This window comes from Thermobia domestica, chromosome 1, assembly GCF_964235325.1.
Source record: "Thermobia domestica chromosome 1, izTheDome1.hap1.1, whole genome shotgun sequence".
Classification (NCBI taxonomy): domain Eukaryota; kingdom Metazoa; phylum Arthropoda; class Insecta; order Zygentoma; family Lepismatidae; genus Thermobia; species Thermobia domestica.
In genome coordinates this window covers 162,263,462-162,287,023 of record NC_137454.1, presented here as the reverse complement: position 1 = coordinate 162,287,023, position 23,562 = coordinate 162,263,462, and the positions used below count along the sequence as shown (strand labels likewise).

Genomic DNA, 23,562 nt, shown 5'->3' with positions numbered 1-23,562 from the left:
CATTTACATACCCAAATATTTGTTTAGTTTTCGTTATGCTAACGTTAAATGTACTTTCATAAAGTTTACGTATCTTCTCTCATCAGCCTTTAAGAAGAATATTTATTCAGCTCCTTGAAGTAGTACAAATAAGAATAAGAATAACAATGCCGTAGTGTGTTTAATATTATCATCTTGTCTAGTAATCGGTGATGTCTGATGAAGGCAGACATCGTTGTAGATTAAAGAAAAGAAGAAGAAGAAAATCGTGATTAAAAAAAATAAAACAGGTATCTACATAGTGGAGTGTTCAAGCTAGGTGTCAAACAGAAGCATACCTGATAAATGGAATAGAACAGCGAAGCTCAATGCGAGCGGTCCCGAGGTCGATTCCCGATGAGGACCCTCGGTCGAAAAAGTGTAAGAAGGTTTTTCAGGCCAGCCCATCCTGAATGAAGTTTTCTTGGGTTTTCCTCATTCACACCAGGCAAATGCCGGGGTGGTACTTAACTTATGGGTCCCAGGCCGCTCTCTTCCTTTCCTTTCCCCGGATAGTGTGCTCGCCAGGGACATCATCTCTCACGTGACGGACTAAATGGCCATAGATGCCGAAAGCCCAGAAATCTCAATCCTAAATCCTAAGAACAGCGAAGTGTTCCCAAATTCTTCACTTGAAAATGGCTTGTTGGTATGAATTTGTTCTCCCTTGTTTTGTTTTTGCTTCAATAACATATTTTATTAAAGAATCTCAATATGTGAGCCCTATCTGTTTCACCAGTGTTCCATCTTTTAAGTTGTTTGCAAACTTTTGAAATTTTATTCTGTGACCAAACACGTAGCATTTTAAATTTCAATTTCTGTACGATAAAAAATATTTTGTGAAATGTAACGGAAATTCAGAAGAAGCCTTTGCGAATTTCTCAATATTGATTGATGGAAACGAAGAATAAATGTTTAATGTTTCTCTTTAAAATCCATCCTACATATGTTTGAAATTATAGTAATTACTTAATTTTTTAATGAATAATAGTTCGGAATTTAAGGCTACTTATTATTAATTAACATACTAAAAATATACTAACACATACACACACATATGTTAATATATATATACTGTGTGTACATGATTGTATGTATGTAGATAAATAAAAATATCACACAACGAGATCCGTATGCACAAAAGATACCCTGTCGATACAAGTAGTTGATGATGAAATCATCGAAATAAATTCTTTCAAATTTGAAGCATTTCATGTCAATAGAATAAAATAATAATAATAATAATAAAATCACTGGTAATGATCTGTCTTTGAGAAAGACGAAATTCGTTAGGTTAAGTTCTGACCCCTTAACCCCCTATTCTACTGCTTCTTCAAGTTCGAAAATGTTATTATTCCCCTTGTGTACTTTCATTTTTAATATTCTCGCGCAAACAGCAGCCTGCGGTCTTCTATATCACTCGCCATTAACAAATCATATGTAATAACTTTCTTTAAGTAGTAAGTAAAGGCTTGTTGTAACTTTCTGAAACGTTTGAGTTGCGAGCGAAGCGAGGAAGAATTAAAAAAAAGTATATATATATATCCTTTGCAATCCAACAACAATATTCATTTAATAGCTCGCCAATACCTTTTCGGGCGATGCGTCTATTAATTTCCAACACTTTTTTTTTCTTCTTGCTCGTTCGGTACTCTCTTGCTATCAGCACTCGGGGCTACGGCCTCGCTCGCCTACCCTGTTGCTACGATTCTACTGTTAATACAGGACAATGGAAAAGTATTACATTTGTATAAATTATAAATTACTTCTGATGCTTCATATATGTATTTGTATATGCACCAGGGGCGCCTATGAAAGGTTTATGGCACAACTGCGGCATTGTTATTTTAGGGTGAGACAGGAAGTAATCGAGTTTGTGCAGATGATTGTACAGTTGCAAGAGAATAATGGAGGATTGGGCATTACGTTAGATCAGTCAGTGTCAGGGGAGAAATTACTGCCTTAAAAAAGTTTTAAATTTGCATTTTAAGCCTTTTCAACTACTTGATCCGACTGACACTCCCGCTCTCCTTTTATTGTCGGGAGGGGGCAGTACGTATACACTGTTCCATAAAACTTAAGCAACTCGAAGAAAGTGGCAGAATATAAAACGACACGATCACTGCACCAAATATAATGAACAAACAGACGGTCCAGATGCACAATGCAACACAAGTGAAGACGAACAATACAGTTAGGATGTACAGAGTAACCAAAAAGTTCAGCATAACGATATCTCAACAGGTGAAGCTGGATTATGCGATAGCATAGGCAGTTAATATGGCATGTGACCACCACGAACAGCTATACAGACACGACATCTGGCCTCCATGCTGCAAATCAGAGTGTTGATCAAGTCTTGCGGCAGATGGCACCACTCCTCGAGGAGAGCTGTTTGCAGATCAGGGAGAGTGCGTGCTGGTAGACTGTGCTGTGCTATTCGCCGCCCAAGAGCATCCCACACATGCTCGATGAGATTCAAGTGCAGGTCATGCAATACGCGTAATGTCTTCGCTCTCCAGATACTCGGGCACAAGATGTGCACGGTGTGGGCGGGCATTTTCATCCATGAACAGGACGTCTGGGCAAAATGCTCCGCGGAAATTGCGCACATGTATATTGAGAATTTCATCCCGGTACCGTTGTGCTGTCAAAGTACCATGTTGCACAATATGGAGGTCCGTTTTCCCATCCAGCATAATTCCACCCCACACCATAATGGAACCACCGCCATAGGACGGCCGTTCAGCAATGAAGTTTGGATGATACCGTGATCCTGGCTCTCTCCACACTCAAGTCCGACCAGAATCAGACGACAGGCTGAATCTCGACTCATCGGAGAACATGACACGCGCCCACTGGTGTTCCCCCAATGCAACATGTTCCTGACACCATGTATAACGCGCACGTTTGTGCTCCAGTTTCAATGGCACACACAGCACAGGCTTTCTTGCATACAGTTCTGCTCTATTGAGCCGCCGACGAACAGTTTCACGACTCACGCGTTCTCCTGTATCCTGAAACAACTCATTGGCCAGTTGAGAGCATGAAGCTTGATGGTTACTTTTGGCAGAAATTGTGAGAAATCGGTCATCGACGGCCGACGTCTTCTTCGGACGGCCTCCTCCATGACGTCTACTGACTTCACCTCCATTTTGGAAGCGACTCCACAGCCTCGACACAACACTGTTGTTCACGTTGAATTCCTGCGCCACTTCCACTTGCGATCGGTCCAATTCCAAGCGCCCAATTATTCGCCCGCGGTCAAAGTCACTCAAATGTCGTCTACCAGCCATTGCAAGGTGTATACCCCCCATAAGAACCACTAACTCAATGCTTGGAGCCTCGGACACTACTGGGCTGTGGTGTACGCCTCATAGCATGATTTGTTAATCGCGCTTGCAACGGTGTTGCTTATGCGATAAAGTGGGTGCTCGCCTTGCCTGTGTGTCTTTGTGTGTGTGCATGCCACTAACCAGTGTTGAATGGGCCCCACACGTCACTTATACCACGTTCTCTCGGGTTGCTTAAGTTTTGTGGAGCAGTGTATGTGAATGGGTCCGCTAGAAAGTACTTTCCCGGTGGGCCCCTGGGTTGCAGTGCGGCGCTGATTGGTTTGAGATAAGGAATTGCTGTAAATTGCATCCTTATGCCTTTTGAAAACCATCTACTTGATTAGACATGATGCTTATCTGAGCACCTTTTTGAAATAAAATGTTTCAAAGAAAGACACATTTTTAATTCTGTGCATTCAAACTACGTCATATGATGACCATAGTATTCGACACTAAGGTACTTCGGTGCGCATTGCACCGTCCATTACCTAGCATTATTACAGTTGTAGAGACTCGTATATTGAAAGTTTGAATGGTCGTGATATTCTAGCGTCCTTAGGTTGCAGCACAATAAAAAATGTGGTATTGTAAGTTTTCATTTAGTTTGTAAATTTAAAATATTTAATATTCTGACGTAGTGCAATTTTAAAAAATAGAAGTTAGTGCTGGGTTGACAACACATTTAATCTGGTGATATTGCGGAGTATGTCAAACAATATTTCCATATCGATATGTACATTAGGGCGGGGCAAAAAAATTAATTGATGCAAATTTAATGAAGATCGCTGCTCTTGCATGTGCTAAGCACACTTTCAGTATGATTTCTAAAAAAATCACACTTCTACTGGTCGCAACTGGATTTGATTCAGTAATTTTATTATTTTGAAATTTCCAATTTCTCGCTAGATGGCACCACAAATGTCAGTGTATTTTTGTAAAACAAAAGGTTTTGCGTGTAGTTCCAGAATTTCCTTACCACATATTTTTATTATAGTTTATACATATTTTCATTTTTCTCTTGTTTTGCTTAAAATGTTTGTTCGATGCAATTAACGCAGTTTTATCCTAAAACTTGCAACAAGTTTTTACCTTAACCCGTTCTACAGAAAAATGCTACCTGAAGAGGGGAAAGAAATACCTTCTACGAGAGATATTTTAAAATATGTGCCGAATTATCTTGTCAGTATCTGGAACAAAGCTAGCATTCCAGCCATTGGATATTCCAGCGTTTTGGGCAAACTTTCAAAGCTCATACGACTTGCCCAACAGCTCCAAAAATATCCACCAGCAAAGCGCACATCACTTACATTCAAAGCGGACTTCAGTAATTGCAAACAAGTATTTGATATCTGTACTTGCAAGTGTGTTAGAAACAAAATAATGGACAGACAGTTGTGTAAATGCGCCATAAAAGTACCACAAATTGAGTGGAATTTCTGGGTAGATCAGACTTCGGGTCGGAAAATGGTAATCGGTTCGATTGATAAGATTGTTTCGAGTTTACTTCAGAAAAAAACAGAGAGGAAGGACAAGGAAGAGCGGTTTAGGAAAAAGCATTTGCAAAGCCTAACTACGACTAAAACTACTGCCTGTCAGTTGAACTTTATGGAAGAAAATGAAGCAAGTGGTGTGGCCTTGGAAGATGAATCACCTTATGAAGCAAACACATCCGACTCTGAAGACAGATTCCGAAAAACGGCCAGCACAAAATAGGCATCAGTACCCAAACTTAAGCCAAATGATGGAAAGAACTGGCGTTAGTAACCGAGATGCTTGCAAATTAATTAATGCATGCCTGAAAGACCTGAAACTGGATAAACCGGAAAGTATACTAGAACCAACAAAGTTGCGGAGACAGTGAATTTATTGGAGAGACAAGGGAGCAGAATCTCGTTCGTTTGACTTGCGCAGGCTAATTTGTGTTGGTTTTGATGGGCGCATAGATGAAACCGGACTATTTGGACCAGATGGAGGACAACTAACAAAGGAGGAGGATCACTACGTTATTATTGCATATCCTAGTGAGCAATACGTGGATCATATTGCTCCACAAAGTGGCAAAGTAGAAGATATTTCAAATGAAATACTCTCTGTTATACGTGACACGGATTCGACAGCTACTTTGCGTGCTGTGGTATGTGATGGAACAAATACAAACACCGGCGAACATTCTGGAATTATACGTCGACTGGAAACAGCTTTAAATCGACCTTTACAGTGGCTCATTTGTATATTGCATCTGAATGAGTTTCCACTAAGAGAAATTTTTAGAAATATTGATGGCAAAACAACTGGTCCAAAGGGATTTTCGAGGCATATCGGAAAGATGCTGTTTTGATCCACGGGATGTTCCAATAGTTGATTTCCAGCCCGTCACTGGAAATGTCAAGGAATTTTGTGTGAATATCACAAAAGATTTTAGCGCTGATCAAAAGTATTTGGTGAAGGCTTGCATCGCAGTACAAAAGGGAAAGGACAACGCTGATGCTGCTGTTGTAAAATTTTTACAACTTGCTTCTCCAGGTGCCCTTAATCACGGCAGGTGGTTGACGCTCGCCAATCTAACCCTTCATTGTTCATGAGCACAAGAAATCCATCCAAAAACTTATTGCAGCTTGTAACCTACATCGTTAGAGTGTATGCTCCAAGTTGGTTCGAGATAAAAACCCATTTCAACTGCACCGATGGATCACGTAACTTCTATTTTATTTTGGAGAAAGTTAGAAATTTACCCGATAGTGAGATGAAGGAAGCTGCAATAAGATCTCTAAAGTTAAATTGTTATTTTGCCCACAGTGAAAATATTCATCTTGCAGCTCTTGCAGATCCAGACATTGAAGTAAGAAAAGATGCAGTACACAAGATTGTTGTTGCAAGAACGACCAATCAAGCTGGAGTGAAAAAATTTTGTAAATCAAATATTATGATTCATCTCGAAGCAGAAAACTACTACATGATGATTAATTGGGATGCTTCCGTCACAACGCCACCTCCACTTGTAAACTCAATGTCAGATGAAGAATTGCTGGCAAAGATTGAAATAGGACCACTGGAATTTACAGGAATTCAATGTCATTCACAAGCAGTTGAACGAATCGTAAAAGAAGTTTCCAGGGTTTCCACAAAAGTTTTTGGTCATAAAGCCAGACATGGAATGATTGCTTCATCCCAGGAATCAAGAAGGAAATTTGGATACTAAGCATGCGTTTCTGAAAGCAAATAATTAAGTAATACTTCTTTTAAAAAAATTAATGCATGTTTTAGAACAATAAACCTACTGAACAGAAAAAAAAAAACTACTTTTTATCACATGCCAATAATAGCTTCATTGTTAACTCAAAGTTGGGACCTTTAAATCAAAAGATAAAAATCTGAAATTTTACATACGAAATTATCTTTACCTGTATCAACTTTTAGAACTAGAAACAAAAGCTTCTGTTTACATTTCTTGAAGTTCGCCCCGCCCTAATGTACATTGTCCAAAATTGATGGATGTTGAGAATGTTTTAAAGTGGTATTTCAAGTTTGAAAAGGTTGCTTACGTCACATATTCACTTTTACAATGATGTAAGTAACTATATTATGTTAAAAATATAGCATACACTACCATGTTTCGATCCAAGTACCAAAATATGTCGAAGGATATTATGTTACAGTGTATATATATATATATATTATTTTTGACACTCTTTATATATTCTATATGTATGAAATTCCTAACATTGGCATGCTCAAGGGTAAGTCGGTGTTTTCAATCCCTCTCTTGAGCAAGACATTCCAGAATAAACATTCACCAAATTAATGTATGTATAAGAACACTTGAAAATATATTAACATCGGAGCTTGTACCCTTTTCTCCCTTTTGACGAACTTATGCGTATCTTACTGATTCCAAATAATCATTTAGAAGCTAATTATAATGCAGACATTTAAGCTAGTAATATGAAGATTGAATAATGTGTGCAGCTACAAGGCTTGACTTGTTTGCCCCAGTTTTTTTTGGTATCCTACGGTGGTTTCTGGTTCCGAGTACACTGAGTAAATTACTGTTGTTAAAGTGATGGCAAATATGGGAAATAATTGGCGTTAAGGGCAATGCCTTCGTAGGTTTTCAAAATTTTTTTCTTGGGAAAAAGAATTTAAGGTAGTAATAGTTAGTAGACAATTTTAATAACTTTTAACAATCTCACCCGAAATTTCTAGTCTTTTTTCTGGATTAGAAAATAAAGTACAATATTCTATTTAGTATTTGCTTGTCTTTTTCTCTTTACTTCCTTCTTTAAAGTTTACTTACAGATTCAGTCATATTTTTCCATTTATTGGCAAGGTTATGTTTGTTTTGTGAATGTTACTGGCATCAGCATTATCGTCGATCGAAGTCAGTGTTAGAAGTAGATTTAGGGCATCGGAAGTGGCTTCTCATATTGTCGCACGGAGCGTTTGAAATATCCCCATGTATGATACTACCAATCAACCGCTTGAGCACTAATTCTACTTGACAGAAGTATTGGAAAATTGATTCAAAACTGCGTTTTTCGGAATCTCATTATGATTACGGATATATTTGTGTTTGCCTTGATTCAATTTTTGTGACGATTGATATTGACTTTAATCCGTATATCATAATAATGTATTTGACATTAATTCATTTAGATTATGATTAATGTAATGACTTTGGTAGGTGAAGCTGCAATTACCATCAGCTCTGAAGAAAACCGTGTAGATTCGAACCAGCACGTTAGACGTAATAGTCTTTATAATAATAAAAATGAAAAAAAAAAAGTTAAAAGTTTCAGAAAGAATAATTATGCACTCTCTACTTAGTATTTTCAACTCTTTATATGAACTTAAGAATTTTCCCTTTATTAAGAGTAATTACGAAAATATTTCTAAGATTAAAAATTAATTAAACCAATATATTATTTAGCATTGTATTCAGATGACTTTCATGTGATTTTCAGATTTGAAACCAAATTCGGAAGTGTTGTTAGCACATTGTAGAATGCCATGTGGAGTTCTTCTGAAATGTGAGCACAGATGTCAGGGAACATGTGGAGAGTGTCTACAAGGCAGAATTCACCAGCCATGCAAGGAGCTTTGTGGCAGACCTCATATCTGCGGTCACATGTGAGTATCGTTTTTGAAACAAGTAGATAAATATCATCACATTCCAGAGACTATATAGTATTCCTATTTAATAAATACATGATAGGAAATTTAATTTAAGTCGTTTCGTATCAAACTTGTACATTTTTAACGGGAAAGACGAAAAATTAGAAACATGTAACTATAGCTTAACGTCGCATGTTTATGTGCATTAAGCTAAAATAAATGAATGATTATTGAAAGTGAAAAAGTGAATCATTATTATATAATTGGTGGAACAATAATGTAGGAGTAAATGGTTGAATCCCAGGGAAACTCACGGACACGATGTTGTCCACATTAAGCGTACATGGCTTGGGATCGAACCAGAGACGTCTCGCACCAGAAATCTACGCTCTGCCACTGAGCCACCGTGCTTCTGAATACCGTGCGATTGGAAATTCTAGTTTAATATTTCGGTGAGCTTATTTCTATATAAAGGGTATGTATCTTTTCTAATATTACATAGCTGTGTGTGTATTTCTCACTTCAACATTGGCATGCTTTTTTGAACATAACCAGTGGCGTGTACACGATGTCATAAGGGGAATTCAAGTACCTAAGCTCTCATTCCTTCACGACATGCGTGATTTTTTTAAAAATCATATCTTAATAATGTAAATTTATATGAAGATTCCATGATATATTGTAGAAAGGAAGATTAAAACCAGATAACTCTCCTTTGCGTATGCCACTGATCATAAAAGTATTCTGTTTTTGAATTGGAACGATTCATATGCACCATAAATGGAGCATAAATGAAGATTTGAAGCATCAATATGCATCATACGAAATTAGTGTCATGTATTTGTATTTATTATTCGAGCATTTTGTCGATAATTATAATTATAATCGATAATTATAGTCGATAATTATAATCTGTATATAGGGATTCATCTAGACAATAAAACATTAGAAAGTATCTCATTGTTAATAATATATATATTTAAAGCATAGGTCATTGTACCAGTTGTTGTGCTTGTCTCCTTTTTTATTAATTGGAATATGCTATTGTTTAGTTATGAAATATGGACTGAATGAGAGCTTTTTATTATTATTATTATTATTATTATTATTATTATTATTATTATTATTATTATTATTATTATTATTATTATTATTATTATTATTATTATTATTTTTATTATTATTATTATTATTTTTATTATTATTATTATTATTATTACAAAATTCGCCCTAATAAAACCTATCCTATCAGTAAACTGTACTTTTCTGAAAATTTTCTAGAGAAATGAATCCTGCCATATTGTAAGTTTGTTAATTAAATATTTATAAAATGAACATTGAATAAGCTTCGAAGAAAGAAAAAAAATATTTTCTCTCTCAGAAAACTTTCCTTTAAGGTTCCATCAGAAGTGCATTATGCCTTAATGTAGGGGTGATGAAATATAAAGGATGGTGCGGTATGGCGTGTCTAAATATTAGGAGTTTTTACCCCTAAGGACCTATATCAATATATAGGTGATATTGTACCGTTCCACAGAATTGCAAGACGTTTGAGAATGTGATCACTACATGGAAAAACATTCATCGTAATGCTGCGTCCAGTGTGGAACTGTGATCTTGCCTCCTCTCGAGATGCATGTGTCATTTCCAAGGTTGCATTAATCAAATGTTACTCCTGTTCGTTCTCATCATTCTATTCACACCATCACAATGTACCTGTGGTGTATGCTGATTGTTTCCAGCATATCAATGTATCTCTCAGGCTCACTGATAGCGTATCCACCTATACTTCCAGTGGCATGTGCCTTGTGGTACATCCTGTATACTGCCAAAACGGTCCGGCATCATGTGTATATATTGATACAAATTTTTTGGTGCTCTTTAGAGGAACACTTGCTGAATGTACCTTTACGCAATATGCTGTGTATATATATGAAGTATGAAGAAAATAACTTGAGACATTCTCGAAAATTGTTCGTAAACACTATTCTAACTAACTAACCTGAGGACGCGCCATGCCGTGCTGACAAGAACCCACGTTACACGGATAAACACTATTCATTTGTTCTAAAACTACTTTACTATGTTTTAATTTCATAGGGAAGTAAATTTCTGTAACGAATAAGGAAGATACATAGGAAGGTAAGAATAACTATAGGTGAAAATGTAAAAACTTCTCATGTAGTAATAGGGCGCATACGAGGGTTTTTGCATTTGTCAATTTTCTGCCATATTGCCTAGGATCGAAGTTTCCCATTGATATTATTGGTAACCCTTTGCACGTCTTAGGAAAACATGATCGGAATCCAGTTCTTGTCTAGCTGTTTACTGCCCAAATTTAATCGAGGATTCTTGGCTCTTAGATTTCGGTTTGTTTTTATTATTATTATTATTATTATTATTATTATTATTATTATTATTATTATTATTATTATTATTATTATTATTATTATATACCTTGTTTTGAACAATATAATGATGGAAACAATGTTCATATAAATGATTACAAGTGTAATATTTGTGGTCTGAAATTGAAAACTGGCCAAGTTCTTCTCTTGGGGTGGTCGGACGTTCAACTCTGGGTAAATCAACAGGTGATTTAGCAAATGTGCAAACGAAAGAAAATTAAAAATTATTTGTGTTCTAGATGTAAAGGATCATTTACTGATCTTGAATCTATATCTAAGTTGTTTTAACAGGGTATAAACAGAATAAGACTAGAATTACAACATGAATTTGGCATAATAAAGGAGGAGCTTGATCTTTTGAAAAAAAGAGAACTTTGAATTAAAGAAGTTACTAGTAAAGAAACAAGTTGGAAGTGAAACAATTTTATCTAAAACGAATGATGAATCTGCATTAGACGTAAACGATAAAAATCAATTCCCTGCATTAGCAATAAGTAATGAAGGTAACAAGGATGAAGGTCTCCCTCAGCCCTCTCAAACTTGGACTCAGGTAATTGCAAGAAGTAAAAAACGTATACAAAGTGAATCAACTAAAACTGTACAAGATAAATCAAATTTAAGAAAGGAACAGAGGAAACTAAAAATAGGTAGTGGCTCAAATAATTCCAATTTGGTTACTAATTTAAGAAAAAAAAAAACATTATTTGTAACTAAGTTCAATCCCTCAGTTGAAGTAAAAGAAGTTAAGAGTATTGTGAAACAACTTAATGTAACTAAAGTGACTTGTACCAAATTGAAAACAAAGTATGATTCTTACTCTTCCTTCCATGTTGAGGTAAACTAACAACAAGACTTTTCTATTATAAGTGATCTTGAGGTGTAGCCTAGAGGTCTTTTAATTGGTCCTTTCTTTGGAAACTTACGGAATCAGGATGAATTTCCTAGGAATACTGGGTCTCATGCTAAGCATAGAGAATCTTAAAATTTAGTACCTGCGTACTAAAAGTAACGAGTTTTTCTTCTCAATTTCTAGTTGTGACTATGATATTGTGGCCGCAACCGAAACTTGGTTATCTGAAATTCATGATGATCGGGATTATTTCCCAGATACTTATACTTGTTTCAGAGCGAACAGGTGTTATGGTGAAGAAGGTGGTAATAGAGGAGGTGGTTCTTTAATTGCTGTCAGAAATAACTTTCAGGTGTTTCGAAGATATGATTTGGAAAGTGTAAATGAATGTGTCTGGATTGAACTTAGGTGTAAATCAACTAAAAATCTTCTAATCTCTTCTGTATATTTTCATCCAACATTTCCTCTTGAAGTATTTGAGAACTATCTAAATTGTATATCCAGTAAACTTAACCTGTTAAAAAATGATGTATTAATCTTTGGAGATTTTAATATATATAAAATAGATTGGTTAAATAAGAGCCTTTACCAGGAATACACTTGGTTAAATAAAGAGCCTTTACCAGGAATACATTATTACTAAAGTCAGGTTTCAGTTATTGTCAACTTTTTTGGATAATACGAATCTAAGTGTTGATCCAGCAGTATCGGATTTAGACTTAGTTTTAACTAACGCATCTATAGTGTCGGAAAGACATGATGAGCATATGGTGGCTCCTGATGTACACAGTTATTCAATTGTAACTAAAGTATTTTTATCCAGTGTTTGTAAAATATATAAATCCACTGAAAGATTTTTATATGCTAAAGGTGACTATTTATCCTTGTATCTTCAAATTGCTAATGCCGATTGGTGTAATATATTGTTAGGTAATGATCTCAATTTAGTAGCTTGCAAAGTAGAGGAAGTTATTAAGTATGCGATGGAGTGTAATATTTCTAAACCTAGGCCTAAAAAATCTAAATCTCCCTTATGGTATTCAAAAAAAAATTATTTCTTTATGGAAAGTAAAAAATCCGGTTCATAAAAAATACAAAACTTCTCAATGTGAAAATGATTACGTGGTCTTTTCTAATTGTACAAGGGCTTTCAAAACTCAATTAAATGTGAACAGGCAAATTTACTTTAGTAAAATAGAAAATGATCTTACAATTGCTCCTGAAAAATTTTGGAAATATGTAAATGGTTCAAAAAATAAAGGTAATATCTGGTATTATTGACAATTGATGTCTTGCTGACTGACGATAGTATGTTGGCTGTAAAGTTTGCCAACTATTTTTCATCGGTCTTTCAAACTTTCTCGGTTAGTACTACTAAAAATCAATATCCATCTGAAGAATTTGGTACAGTTAAGCCCCCAGAAATTACTACTCAACATGTATTGGAAGCTATCAACTTTAAAGATTAAATCGTCTAGTGGGATAGACGGAATCCCAGCTTTCATTATTAAGGGAATAGGTGAAATAATTGCACCAATATTGTCTTGTTTGTTTAATTGGACTTTATCCACGTGTAAATATCTTGACGTATGGAAATTGGTTTCTATAACACCCATACCTGGGGTCGCGGTGGCTCAGTGGTAGAGCGTTCATCTCCGGTGCTTGGGGTCCCTGATTCGATCCCAGCTCGCGCCGTATGGACTTCGTGGTGGACAAACACCGTGCTCGTGGGTTTTCTCGGGGTTCTCCCGTTTCCTCCCACTTTCCTCATTCCACCATTTCATTAATTTCTCATCATCATAGTCTCGTTTAGCCTAACCGGCATAACCGTAGGACGTAAAACTTACAGATTTCATTTCATTTTCAACACCCATACCTAAAACTAATGGAAAGTCTATTAATGATTTTCGACCAATCTCTGTAATGAAGGTAATTCCGAAAATCTTTGAGAAAATAATGTTTATAATAAGAATGAAATTAATATAAACCAACATGGATTTATGGCTGGTAAATCTGTAATAACTAATTTAGCAAGTCTTATGCATTATACGCTTCCAGTTATTGGGCTGATGGTCAAGTTGACACCATTTACTTGGACTTTGCGAAGTCATTTGATAAATTACCACATCACTTATTGATAAACAAATTGAAGATATAACTTGCGTAACTGTGTTATTGATTGGTTGACTTCATATTTATATGAAAGGAAATTTGTGGTAAAATATAAAGGGAAATTGTCTGCAATTCACAGTAATACCTCCGGAGTACCCCAGGGGTCTAATCTTGGTCCTTTATTGTTTTTGCTGTATATTAATGGCATTTGTGTTGATTTAACTTGTAAATATCTGTTATATGCTGATGATATTAAAATTTTCAGTCAAATTAAGTCCAAACAAAATCAAGATACTTTGCAAAAAAATATAGATATCATAGTGAAATGATCTGAATGGTTCTCTACCCCTGAACTTTAATAAAACGCAAGGAATAACATTTTCGAGAGAAGTTAACCCTTCCATCTACAAATACAGGATAGAAAATTAACATATCCAATTCGTTAAGCATGTTAAAGATTTAGGAGTAATATTAGATGAAAAACTGCTTTTTCAGAAAAATCTTCAGGTTGTAATCTCCAAAGCTAGGAGGAATTTAACAATGCTCAAATGGTTATGTCGAAACTTTACTAATATTAACACCTGCAAAATTCTCTACATGTGTAATGTTAGGTCTCATCTTGAATATTGTACGGTAATTTGGAATAGTGAAGCAAAATATTTTAGTTTTTCGATTGAATCAGTTCAAAATTCATTCCTAGCCTGGTTAAAATGGAAGTTTAAAAGAGATCGGAGAGGCGAGCTTGTCAGACATAAGGGTGGATCTTAATCTTACCCTTCTGTCTGACAGGCGTCGCGTCTTCGATTTGAAATTTTTTCATGTACTTCTACATGAAGATTTTGTTCTGGAGAATTTTTCCTCTTTAAAGATCCCTTACAGAAACACATTAGAAAATTTGTCCCGTTTATTAATAAATATCTAATCAGGTCTTCTATATATAAAAGTAGAGAAACAGCTAATAACTTTTATCCGGTTCTTGATTTGTTTAATGAGAATTTCAAGAAGATGCGTGAATTATTTTTTAACTTTTTAAATAATGAAATGTCTTAGTATTTTTATGCTTATTTTATTTTCATCATTATTACTAGCCTTATGATTCAGTGTGTTTTACTTGATGTGTTTAACTTAGAAATATTTATTTTCAATTTGCAATAGCAGCTACATAGTGTCTTTCTGAACTTTTTTTTCTTTTAACATTTGTAAACTGTTACAACTACATGGTAAATAATCTATTTTGTATTTATACTGTAAACTTATTCTATATGGTATATGCATGCTAATAAACGGACATGCTTTTCATGCATGCTATGCATGCTTTTCAATATGCATGTTAATTATGCTTTTTTTTTTTTTTTTGCTAATTTTGTGTTTTCCAGTTTGTAATAGATACTGTATGCTTTTATGTTATTTTTCTGAACTAACATTTTATCCATTTTACCTATTTTTGTATGATCAGTTGTATGTTGTTAATTCTATTTGCATGCGCCTTATGCTTGTAAACATTTTTTTTTTCTTTGGGGCACTTGTGGCTGTTGCGTGCATTCTTCAAATGATATAACACTGTTTGGTGGTGGTTGTTTTGGTCATTGGCAATGTTATGATTGCTTACATGCCGTTCTTGCTCGACTTTTGCCAGAATATAATTTACTTTTAGTGCGATTGGTCACTCGATAACACACCTTGCCTAAACATAGTACAAATTCCTTCACGGGCCAGCACAGCATTTACGCTTTTATCTAAATTAAATTGTAAAATGTTGGACAGTTTTGCGGAAAGTCTTCACAGAGCAATACCTTATGTCTGATTACAACTACTTTTTGCACAACTATTAGCTTCTATTGTCAGTTGTCAAATGGCGTTCTGTTTTACCCGCTACAGAGTATATATATATATATATATATATATATATATATATATATATATATACAGACTGTTCCATAATTCGTGTTATTTTCTACAGCGCTGGGAGAAGATGAAGTTTATACACTATTAACGTAAAATTTGGCACTCTTATTGAGAAATATCTGAATTTTTCGAATTTCTAAAGAAAATAAGAGAAAATTGCTGTTTAGCCCCCCTTTTAGGGGTGTAAACACGAAAGTTCATTTTCCTTATGGGAGATTCAATGTTAAATTTTAGAAGCAGTTTTCTCCAATAATTATTCGTGAAGATTTTGGAGCAGATGAGTTGTATTTGTTACAAACTGCAAAAACACTCATTCACAAAGCTAGTAAAGCCGTCTCAAACATTATTTTGCTAAGGTCCCCCTTTTGGGGGGCAAGGGGCGTAAAAAGGTGGTGGGTGATATGTTACCATAATCCAAAAATTTATTTTCGGAATGCCAGTAAGCGAGAGATTAATCATAAATGTCACAGAATTAATGCTCCAATGTCCTTACATGTAAGAGTGACTGATAATGGGGCTACAGCCCTCTTTCAAAAATAAAAAAAAATCACCATAAATATCCTTATGGGGGACATACGAGAAGAAGGTATTTTTTTTTTAAATTAATGTAAAATTAGGCGTCATTGTATCAAAAGAGTATGCGTTTTTCAAATCTGGAATATTATTTTGATAACGTACCGCCTTAGGGGGGCACAGGGGGCGAAGCACTCAATGATGGATGTTTATAAAAATTCCAAATTTTATTCTGGAAGTGTGAATGAGTATTAGATTAATCACAAATGACACAGAATTAATATTCCGATGCTCGTTGCATGTGTCAGTGACTGATGTGGGGCTACAGCCTCCCTTCCAAAAATCATATTAATAATTCACCATAAATATCCTTAGCAGGAACATACCGGAAGAAACTATTTTTTTAAAAATCAATTAAGTTAAATTTGGTTTTATTGTGCTAAAAAGGTATGTGTCTTTTAATATGGGATGTTACTTTGGTACCGCACCGCCTTAGAGGGCACAGGAGGCGAAACATAAAATGATGGATGTTTATAAAAATTCCAAATTTTATTCTGGAAATGCCAATGAGCATCAGATTAATCATAAATTTCGCAGAATTAATATTCCGATATTTTTGCATGTGCCAGTGATTGATATGGGGCTGCAGCCCCCTTCCAAAAAATCACATAAAAAATAGCCATAAATATTTTAGCAGGCACATCCGAGAAACCATTATTTCTTGTCAAATTAATGTAAAATAATGTGTTATCTTAGTAAAAAGGTACGCGTTTTTGAAATATAGAATGTTATTTTGGTGACACCGGATTAGGAGGGCACAGGGCGCGCAGCATAAGCATTTGAATCTTTATAAAAAAATCCAAATTTTATTCTGGAAGTGTGAATGAGTATCAGATTAATCACAAATGAGACAGAATTAAGATTCTCATGCTCCTTGCATGTGCCAGTGATTGATGTGGGGCTACAGCCCCCTTCCACAAATCACGATAAATATCCTTAACAGGAATACATCGGAAGAAGCTATTTTTTAAAATCAAGTAATGTGAAATTTGGCTCTGGCGTTTTTTTTTAATTCGGTATAATTTTGATAACGCACCACCTTTAGCGGCAAAGGGGGCGAAGCATAAGATTGTGGATCTTTATGAAAATTCCAAATTTTATTTTGAAAATGCTAATGAGCGTGAGATTAGTCACAAATGTCACAGAATTAATATTCCGATGCTCTTTGCATGTCCCAGTGACTTATATGAGCTACAGCCCCCTTCCAAAAATCACCAAAATTCACAATAAATATGTCATAATTAATATGTAAGTTGTCATTATTGCAAAACAAAAAAAATATACAATAAACCTGGAAATTACTGTAAATGAATAACTTCTGTCAGTGTAACTGATTATGCATATAGCTTTGTTGTTATGGTGTCACTGGAATATAATCAAAGAATTTTATATTTTTAAAAATCAATTAGGGCTCTTTTTGTAGCAGGAAATCTCACACACAAATCACCTACGTATTTTCTACACACTTAAGCAGAACCATCTCGAAATAGAACACAAAATGACAATGGAAAACGTAGCAGGAACAAAAAAAAAATCTTAATGAAAAGTAAGATCTTAAAAATTAAAAGTGAGTTTTAAGTTTCAATATTGTTTGCTTTATTCGTAAAAAGAAAAAGCATGTATTTTCATTACTTCTTACACAATAACCGTATTATCCAACTTTCCATAACAACTTACTCGTATGTACTGCAGACGTAATACACACGGACACACGGTTGTAATAGAAACAAATGTTTCCCGAGGAATAACAATCAGTTGCTGGAAATTATTCTTTGTTGAGAACAACTCTTTTTGGCTCTACTATCACTAATTGTTTAAAAAGATCATTAAGCTAAGTGTAAAACCCATAAAATCAACTTACTTTTATTCGGCACGAGCAAGACATAAATTAATGCGATTTACTAAAGAAACTGTGAACACCTTCTCCAACCTATCTGGAGTGATCATCTCTATACTGTGGACAATCCTTTGTTTCAAGTCCTCTATACTGTTACATGATTTTTGGTAGACAATTTGTTTTAGGAATCCCCACAAGAAAAAATCCCATGGTGTAAGATCCGGACTTCTTGGTCGCCATTCGACACTTTACCCCATAGAAATAATCCGTTCCCCAAATTTCTCTCTCAAAAAATTTATAGTCGTATTTGAGCGATGCGCTGGCACTCCATTTTGCATAAACCATAATTCATCACTTTGACCTAAATTTAAACGATCAAGTTCAGCAAATACTTTTTCTCTTAGTAGCTTTTGGTATGATGACGTTGTTACATTTTCATCAAAAAATAAAGGTCCTATCACCTCAGTCGCAGTTATACCACACCAAACCATTATTCCTCCTTTGTCCATTGACACTTCTGATCTCACGTTCGGCAGTATCGATGACCAATATCTTGCATGTGATGAGGACACAGAACAATTTAAGAAGAATTTTGCTTCATCGGAAAACATCACTTGAAATAAGAACATAGGGTTTTCATTTAACTTCTCGATAAACCAGTTACAGAAATAAACACGATCACCATAATCACTTGCACACAATTCAGAAACCATTCGGACCTTGTATGGTTTTATCTTCAAGTTTCTTAAAATTCTTTGTAGCGTAGTTTTCTTAATATTTAAGCCTAAGCTTCGACGAGCAATGGATTTCCGCGGTGAGCTAGTAACAGATAACAACACCTGTCTTTTTGTTTCTTCTGTAGATACACTTGGAGATCTTCCTACACTTTTTCTAGATGCAAGATGGGCAGTGTGAAAACAATTGCTGCGGAACTGTTTGTACAAAAGGTGAATTTGCATATCGTGTACTTTTAATCCGAGTTCTTTAACTATACGGGATCTTGTTGCTCTTGCAGATTTTTCTGATAAAATGTACCATTCAATTACATTAGCACGCTGATCCTGAGTTAAAGACTGCATGATCGAAGGACACTATAGTATGAATGCACTCTTAAAGTATACTGGAAACGACAAGTAATTATCAAATGATGAAGCCAGTCTATCCCCGAGATTCACCTACTATGTAATGTCCATTTCCGAAGAAGTCAATCTAACCCAGCTGTTGATTACAGACACGAAATCCTATTGGACTGTCAACATGTTAACTCGTAAATCGTTGGTGTATTGCGATAAGAAAAGGTCTGAAACTGTTGTCAGCACACATGAACAAGAAGTTGAGTCAGGAATTAGAGGGTGTTTTATAAACAAAAGTTTGTTGACATTGCTTAAAATCAGCTTACAGTGGGACGCCAACAAATGATTCGGACGTGTTCCAATGCTTCTTAAACACACATCTCTTAGCATGCATTCTGAATAGACCAGAGAGAAGCATGGAAGATAATAAAACAAAGTGGTGTGGTTCTTTAAATGATTTTGGGACCGGGAAGGGGGAATTGAATCACTGAAGTGGTCGCCGGCACATGGAGGTAGCTTCTAAGCATTCATTAATTTTGGTATATTTCCAAATATTTTGACGCTCACGGGAAATAACGAAAAGTTTGAATTTTTCTTACTGCCTATCTTCTCTAATTTGGAGGTTTGGCGTAATAAAACTAGAAACGCATGTACCATCATAGATGAAAGCGGATGAAGAAGGCGAATGGTATCGTATTTTCTACCTAAAACTGGTAATTTACAGCAAAATTCGTATAAATATAGAGCAAACCGCTTTCCGCATTTTACATTGAAACTCCAGTTAGGCCAATCAAATTTTGAGTTGACGCCACTAAAAGAGATCAACACATGACCATTATCATATTGTCGCTTTAGCTCTTTTTCTAAATAAACATTTCTCAACAATAATGCCAAATTTCATTTTAATAATGAGAAATATTTACCTCTGCCAGTAGGTCCTTGCGTATAAGGACATTCATCATGAATTTCTATTGTTTTATGAAAGGTGATTGTAGCCTAATATCAATCACTGGTACAGTCCGCAGCAAAAAACCTGCAACATGAGCATATATGTTTATTGTGAAACGACGAAGTCTTTTGCTCCAAAATAAGTGTGCAGGGGAGGACGCCGAGGTTTCTCCTGGCGTGATTCATGCCACTTAGACGTTATGTTGATTCCCTGTGTTGTTAGTCGTAGTTTCACAATAAACTTACATGCTCATGTTGCAGGTTCTTTGCTGCGGATTGTACATGAAAATAGCATTGGAGCATTATTTCTGTGCGCCTTGCAATTAATTTCATGCTCATTGGCACTACCAAAATAAAATTTGGAATTTTTATACTTCGGCCCCTGTGCCCTCCAATGCCAAAAATTGCCCTTTGTCCCCTGTTACCAAAATAACATTTCAGATTTGGAAAATACATAACTTTTTATTACAATAACGCCAAATTTCACATTAATCGACCAATAGGAAAAAAAACTTCTTCTGGTATGTCCCTGTTAAGGATATTTATCGTGATTTTTGGTGATTTGTGGAAGGTGGTTGTAGCACCACATCAATCACTCGCACATGCAAGGAGCATCGGAATATTAATTCTGTGTCATTTGTGATTAATCTAATACTCATTCACACTTCCAGAATAAAATTTGGAATTTTTAAAAACATCCATCATTTTATGTTTCGCCCCCTGTGCCCCCTAAGGCGGTGCGTTATCAAAATAACATTCCAGATTTGAAAAACACATACTCTTTTGATACAATGACGCCTAATTTTACATTAATTAAAAAAAAATACCTTCTCGTATGCCCCTACTAAGGATATTTATGGTGATATTTTTATTATTTTTGAAAGGGGGCTATAGCCCCATATAAGTCACTGGCACATGCAAGGAGCATTAGAATATTAATTCTGTGACAGTGGTAAAATCTGACGCCCACTGGTATTTCCGGAACAAAATTTGGAATTTTTATGAAGATCCATCATTGAGTGCTTCGCCCCTGTGCCCCCCTAAGGCGGTGCGTTATGAAAATAACATTCCAGATTTGAAAAACGCATACTCATTTGATACAATGACGTCAAATTTCACATTAATTAACAAAAATACCTTATTCTCGTATGTCCCTACTAAGGATATTTATGGTGATTTTTTTTATTTTTTAAAGGGGGCTGTAGCCCCATTATCAGTCACTCTTACATGTAAGGACATTGGAGCATTAATTCTGTGACATTTATGATTAATCTCTCGCTTACTGGCATTCCGAAAATAAATTTTTGGATTATGGTAACATATCACCCACCACCTTTTTACGCCCCTTGCCCCCCAAAAGGGGGACCTTAGCAAAATAATGTTTGAGACGGCTTTACTAGCTTTGTGAATGAGTGTTTTTGCAGTTTGTAACAAATACAACTCATCTGCTCCAAAATCTTCACGAATAATTATTGGAGAAAACTGCTTCTAAAATTTAACATTGAATCTCCCGTAAGGAAATGAACTTTCGTGTTTACACCCCTAAAAGGGAGCTAAACAGCAATTTTCTCTTATTTTCTTTAGAAATTCGAAAAATTCAGATATTTCTCAATAAGAGTGCCAAATTTTACATTAATAGTGTATAAACTTCATCTTCTCCCAGCGCTGTAGAAAATAACACGAATTATGGATCAGTCTGTACGAGATATATATATATGACTGACATGTCCAATTTCGTTGTATGACGATGAATGGATGCAATAAATTATGATTATGATTATATACCCTGAGATTTGAAACACTATCACCATCTTATGCGCAAGACTTGCTACTTTTAGACTACCTGATATACGAGGTCTGGCTAAAAGAAAATAATGGGACTGGCAACTTGGCATGGTGTACGTGGAGCAGTGTGAAGACGATGCGCCCAGAGCAACATTAAACCTTCGAGAAGAGAATGATATACACGAGTTGCTACTGTCAGTCTGGTTTAGTCTATGAGCAGCGATCAAAGAGAAAGGTGTGCAGTCGTGTTGCCGGAAGAATGGTGAATGTGAGAATTGAGCAGCCCCCATTAACTTGAAATTCCTTGTGAAATTAAAGAAATCACTGAGTAAGAGTGTGAAACTATTGCAAGATGTGTACGGTGATAATACGATGTCACGTACGCGAGGGTTTGAGTGGCACAAACGATTCATTGAGAGATGCGAGAACGTTGATGATGATGATGATGAAAGACTGGATCGTCCTATCACAGCAGCAACAGAGGAAAATGTGGCAAAGATGGCTGCCGGAAAGATTGTAGGCTCAGCATTCAAATGATAGCAGACATGGTGGGCATCGATAAAGCGTCTGTCCGTGCATTTCTCCATGACCATTTGAGCATGCGCAAAGTTTACGCTAAAATGTTACCATAAAACCTTACGCAGGAGCAGGACTTCCGGAACAGTGACACAATGGAACGCCTGGAAGCAGAACCAGACTTGTTAACGAAAATCATCACTAGTGACAAGACGTGGATCTATTGGTATGAGCCTGAAACGAAAAGGCAATCCATGCACTGTAAAACTCCCTCATCACCGCGAATGAAAAAGGCACACAAAAGCAAATCGAAAGTGAAAGTCATGCGTATTGTGTTTTCTGATATCAATGGTCTGCTCCTGATTGAATGGGCACCATCAAGTCAGTGAATAAACAATATTATCAGCAAGTTTTGATGAAGCTGAGAGAAAGCGTGGGAAAGAAAAGACCCCTCTTCCCATGCTTAAGGAACAACAATGAATGGATTATGTATCACCACAAATGGCAGCGGTGCTGAAGACAATGACTTGTGAAAATTTCCACTGCTGTTTCCAACAATGAAAACTTAGTACGCAAACGCACGTATATAGAGAAAAGGGGAGTATGTTGAAGGAGATCACCTTTAATTTGTAAGTTCGTGACAATAAACCGTACTTGTGACACAATCCCGTCATTCTTTAGCTACACCTCGTATTGTTTAAGTAATGCTCTAAACAGGGAGGAGAAATATTTTGTCTCTTGGAACAACTACGAAAATATCGGGTTAAAAAATTAACGTGATTTCTTCAGTTTATATTGTACAGTTACACTTTAAGTCTATTCATACCTTGGTGATTTTAATGTTCTATGAAGAAAAAAATCTTTTATTTTCTTGTGTCGACATATCAGACATCATTTACTAACTTCTCTTCTACTCGCCTTTCAAGAAACCACAATAAGCGTGTTTTCCAATTACAGGCTAGCTTAATGTTACTGGAATCGAATCTCACGGGAAAGAACACGTCATACTAACTCTATTAACAGATTGTATAAAGTTGTGTTTTTACGTGCATTTGTTTATTTGATTGTTGTATGTATTTATTTTTTTATA

The 23,562-nt window shown here is 35.6% G+C and overlaps 1 protein-coding gene across 2 annotated transcripts in view; it reads left to right on the top strand.

The window, feature by feature from the left end:
* LOC145690456 (NFX1-type zinc finger-containing protein 1-like) overlaps positions 1-23,562 on the top strand; it is a 157,774-nt gene that overhangs the window by 116,099 nt on the left and 18,113 nt on the right. For both annotated transcript variants that reach the window (XM_081765364.1, XM_081765362.1), the window contains one exon: positions 8,315-8,480. In XM_081765364.1, the coding sequence (XP_081621490.1) occupies positions 8,315-8,480 (166 nt within the window). The remainder of the gene's footprint in view (positions 1-8,314; positions 8,481-23,562) is intronic.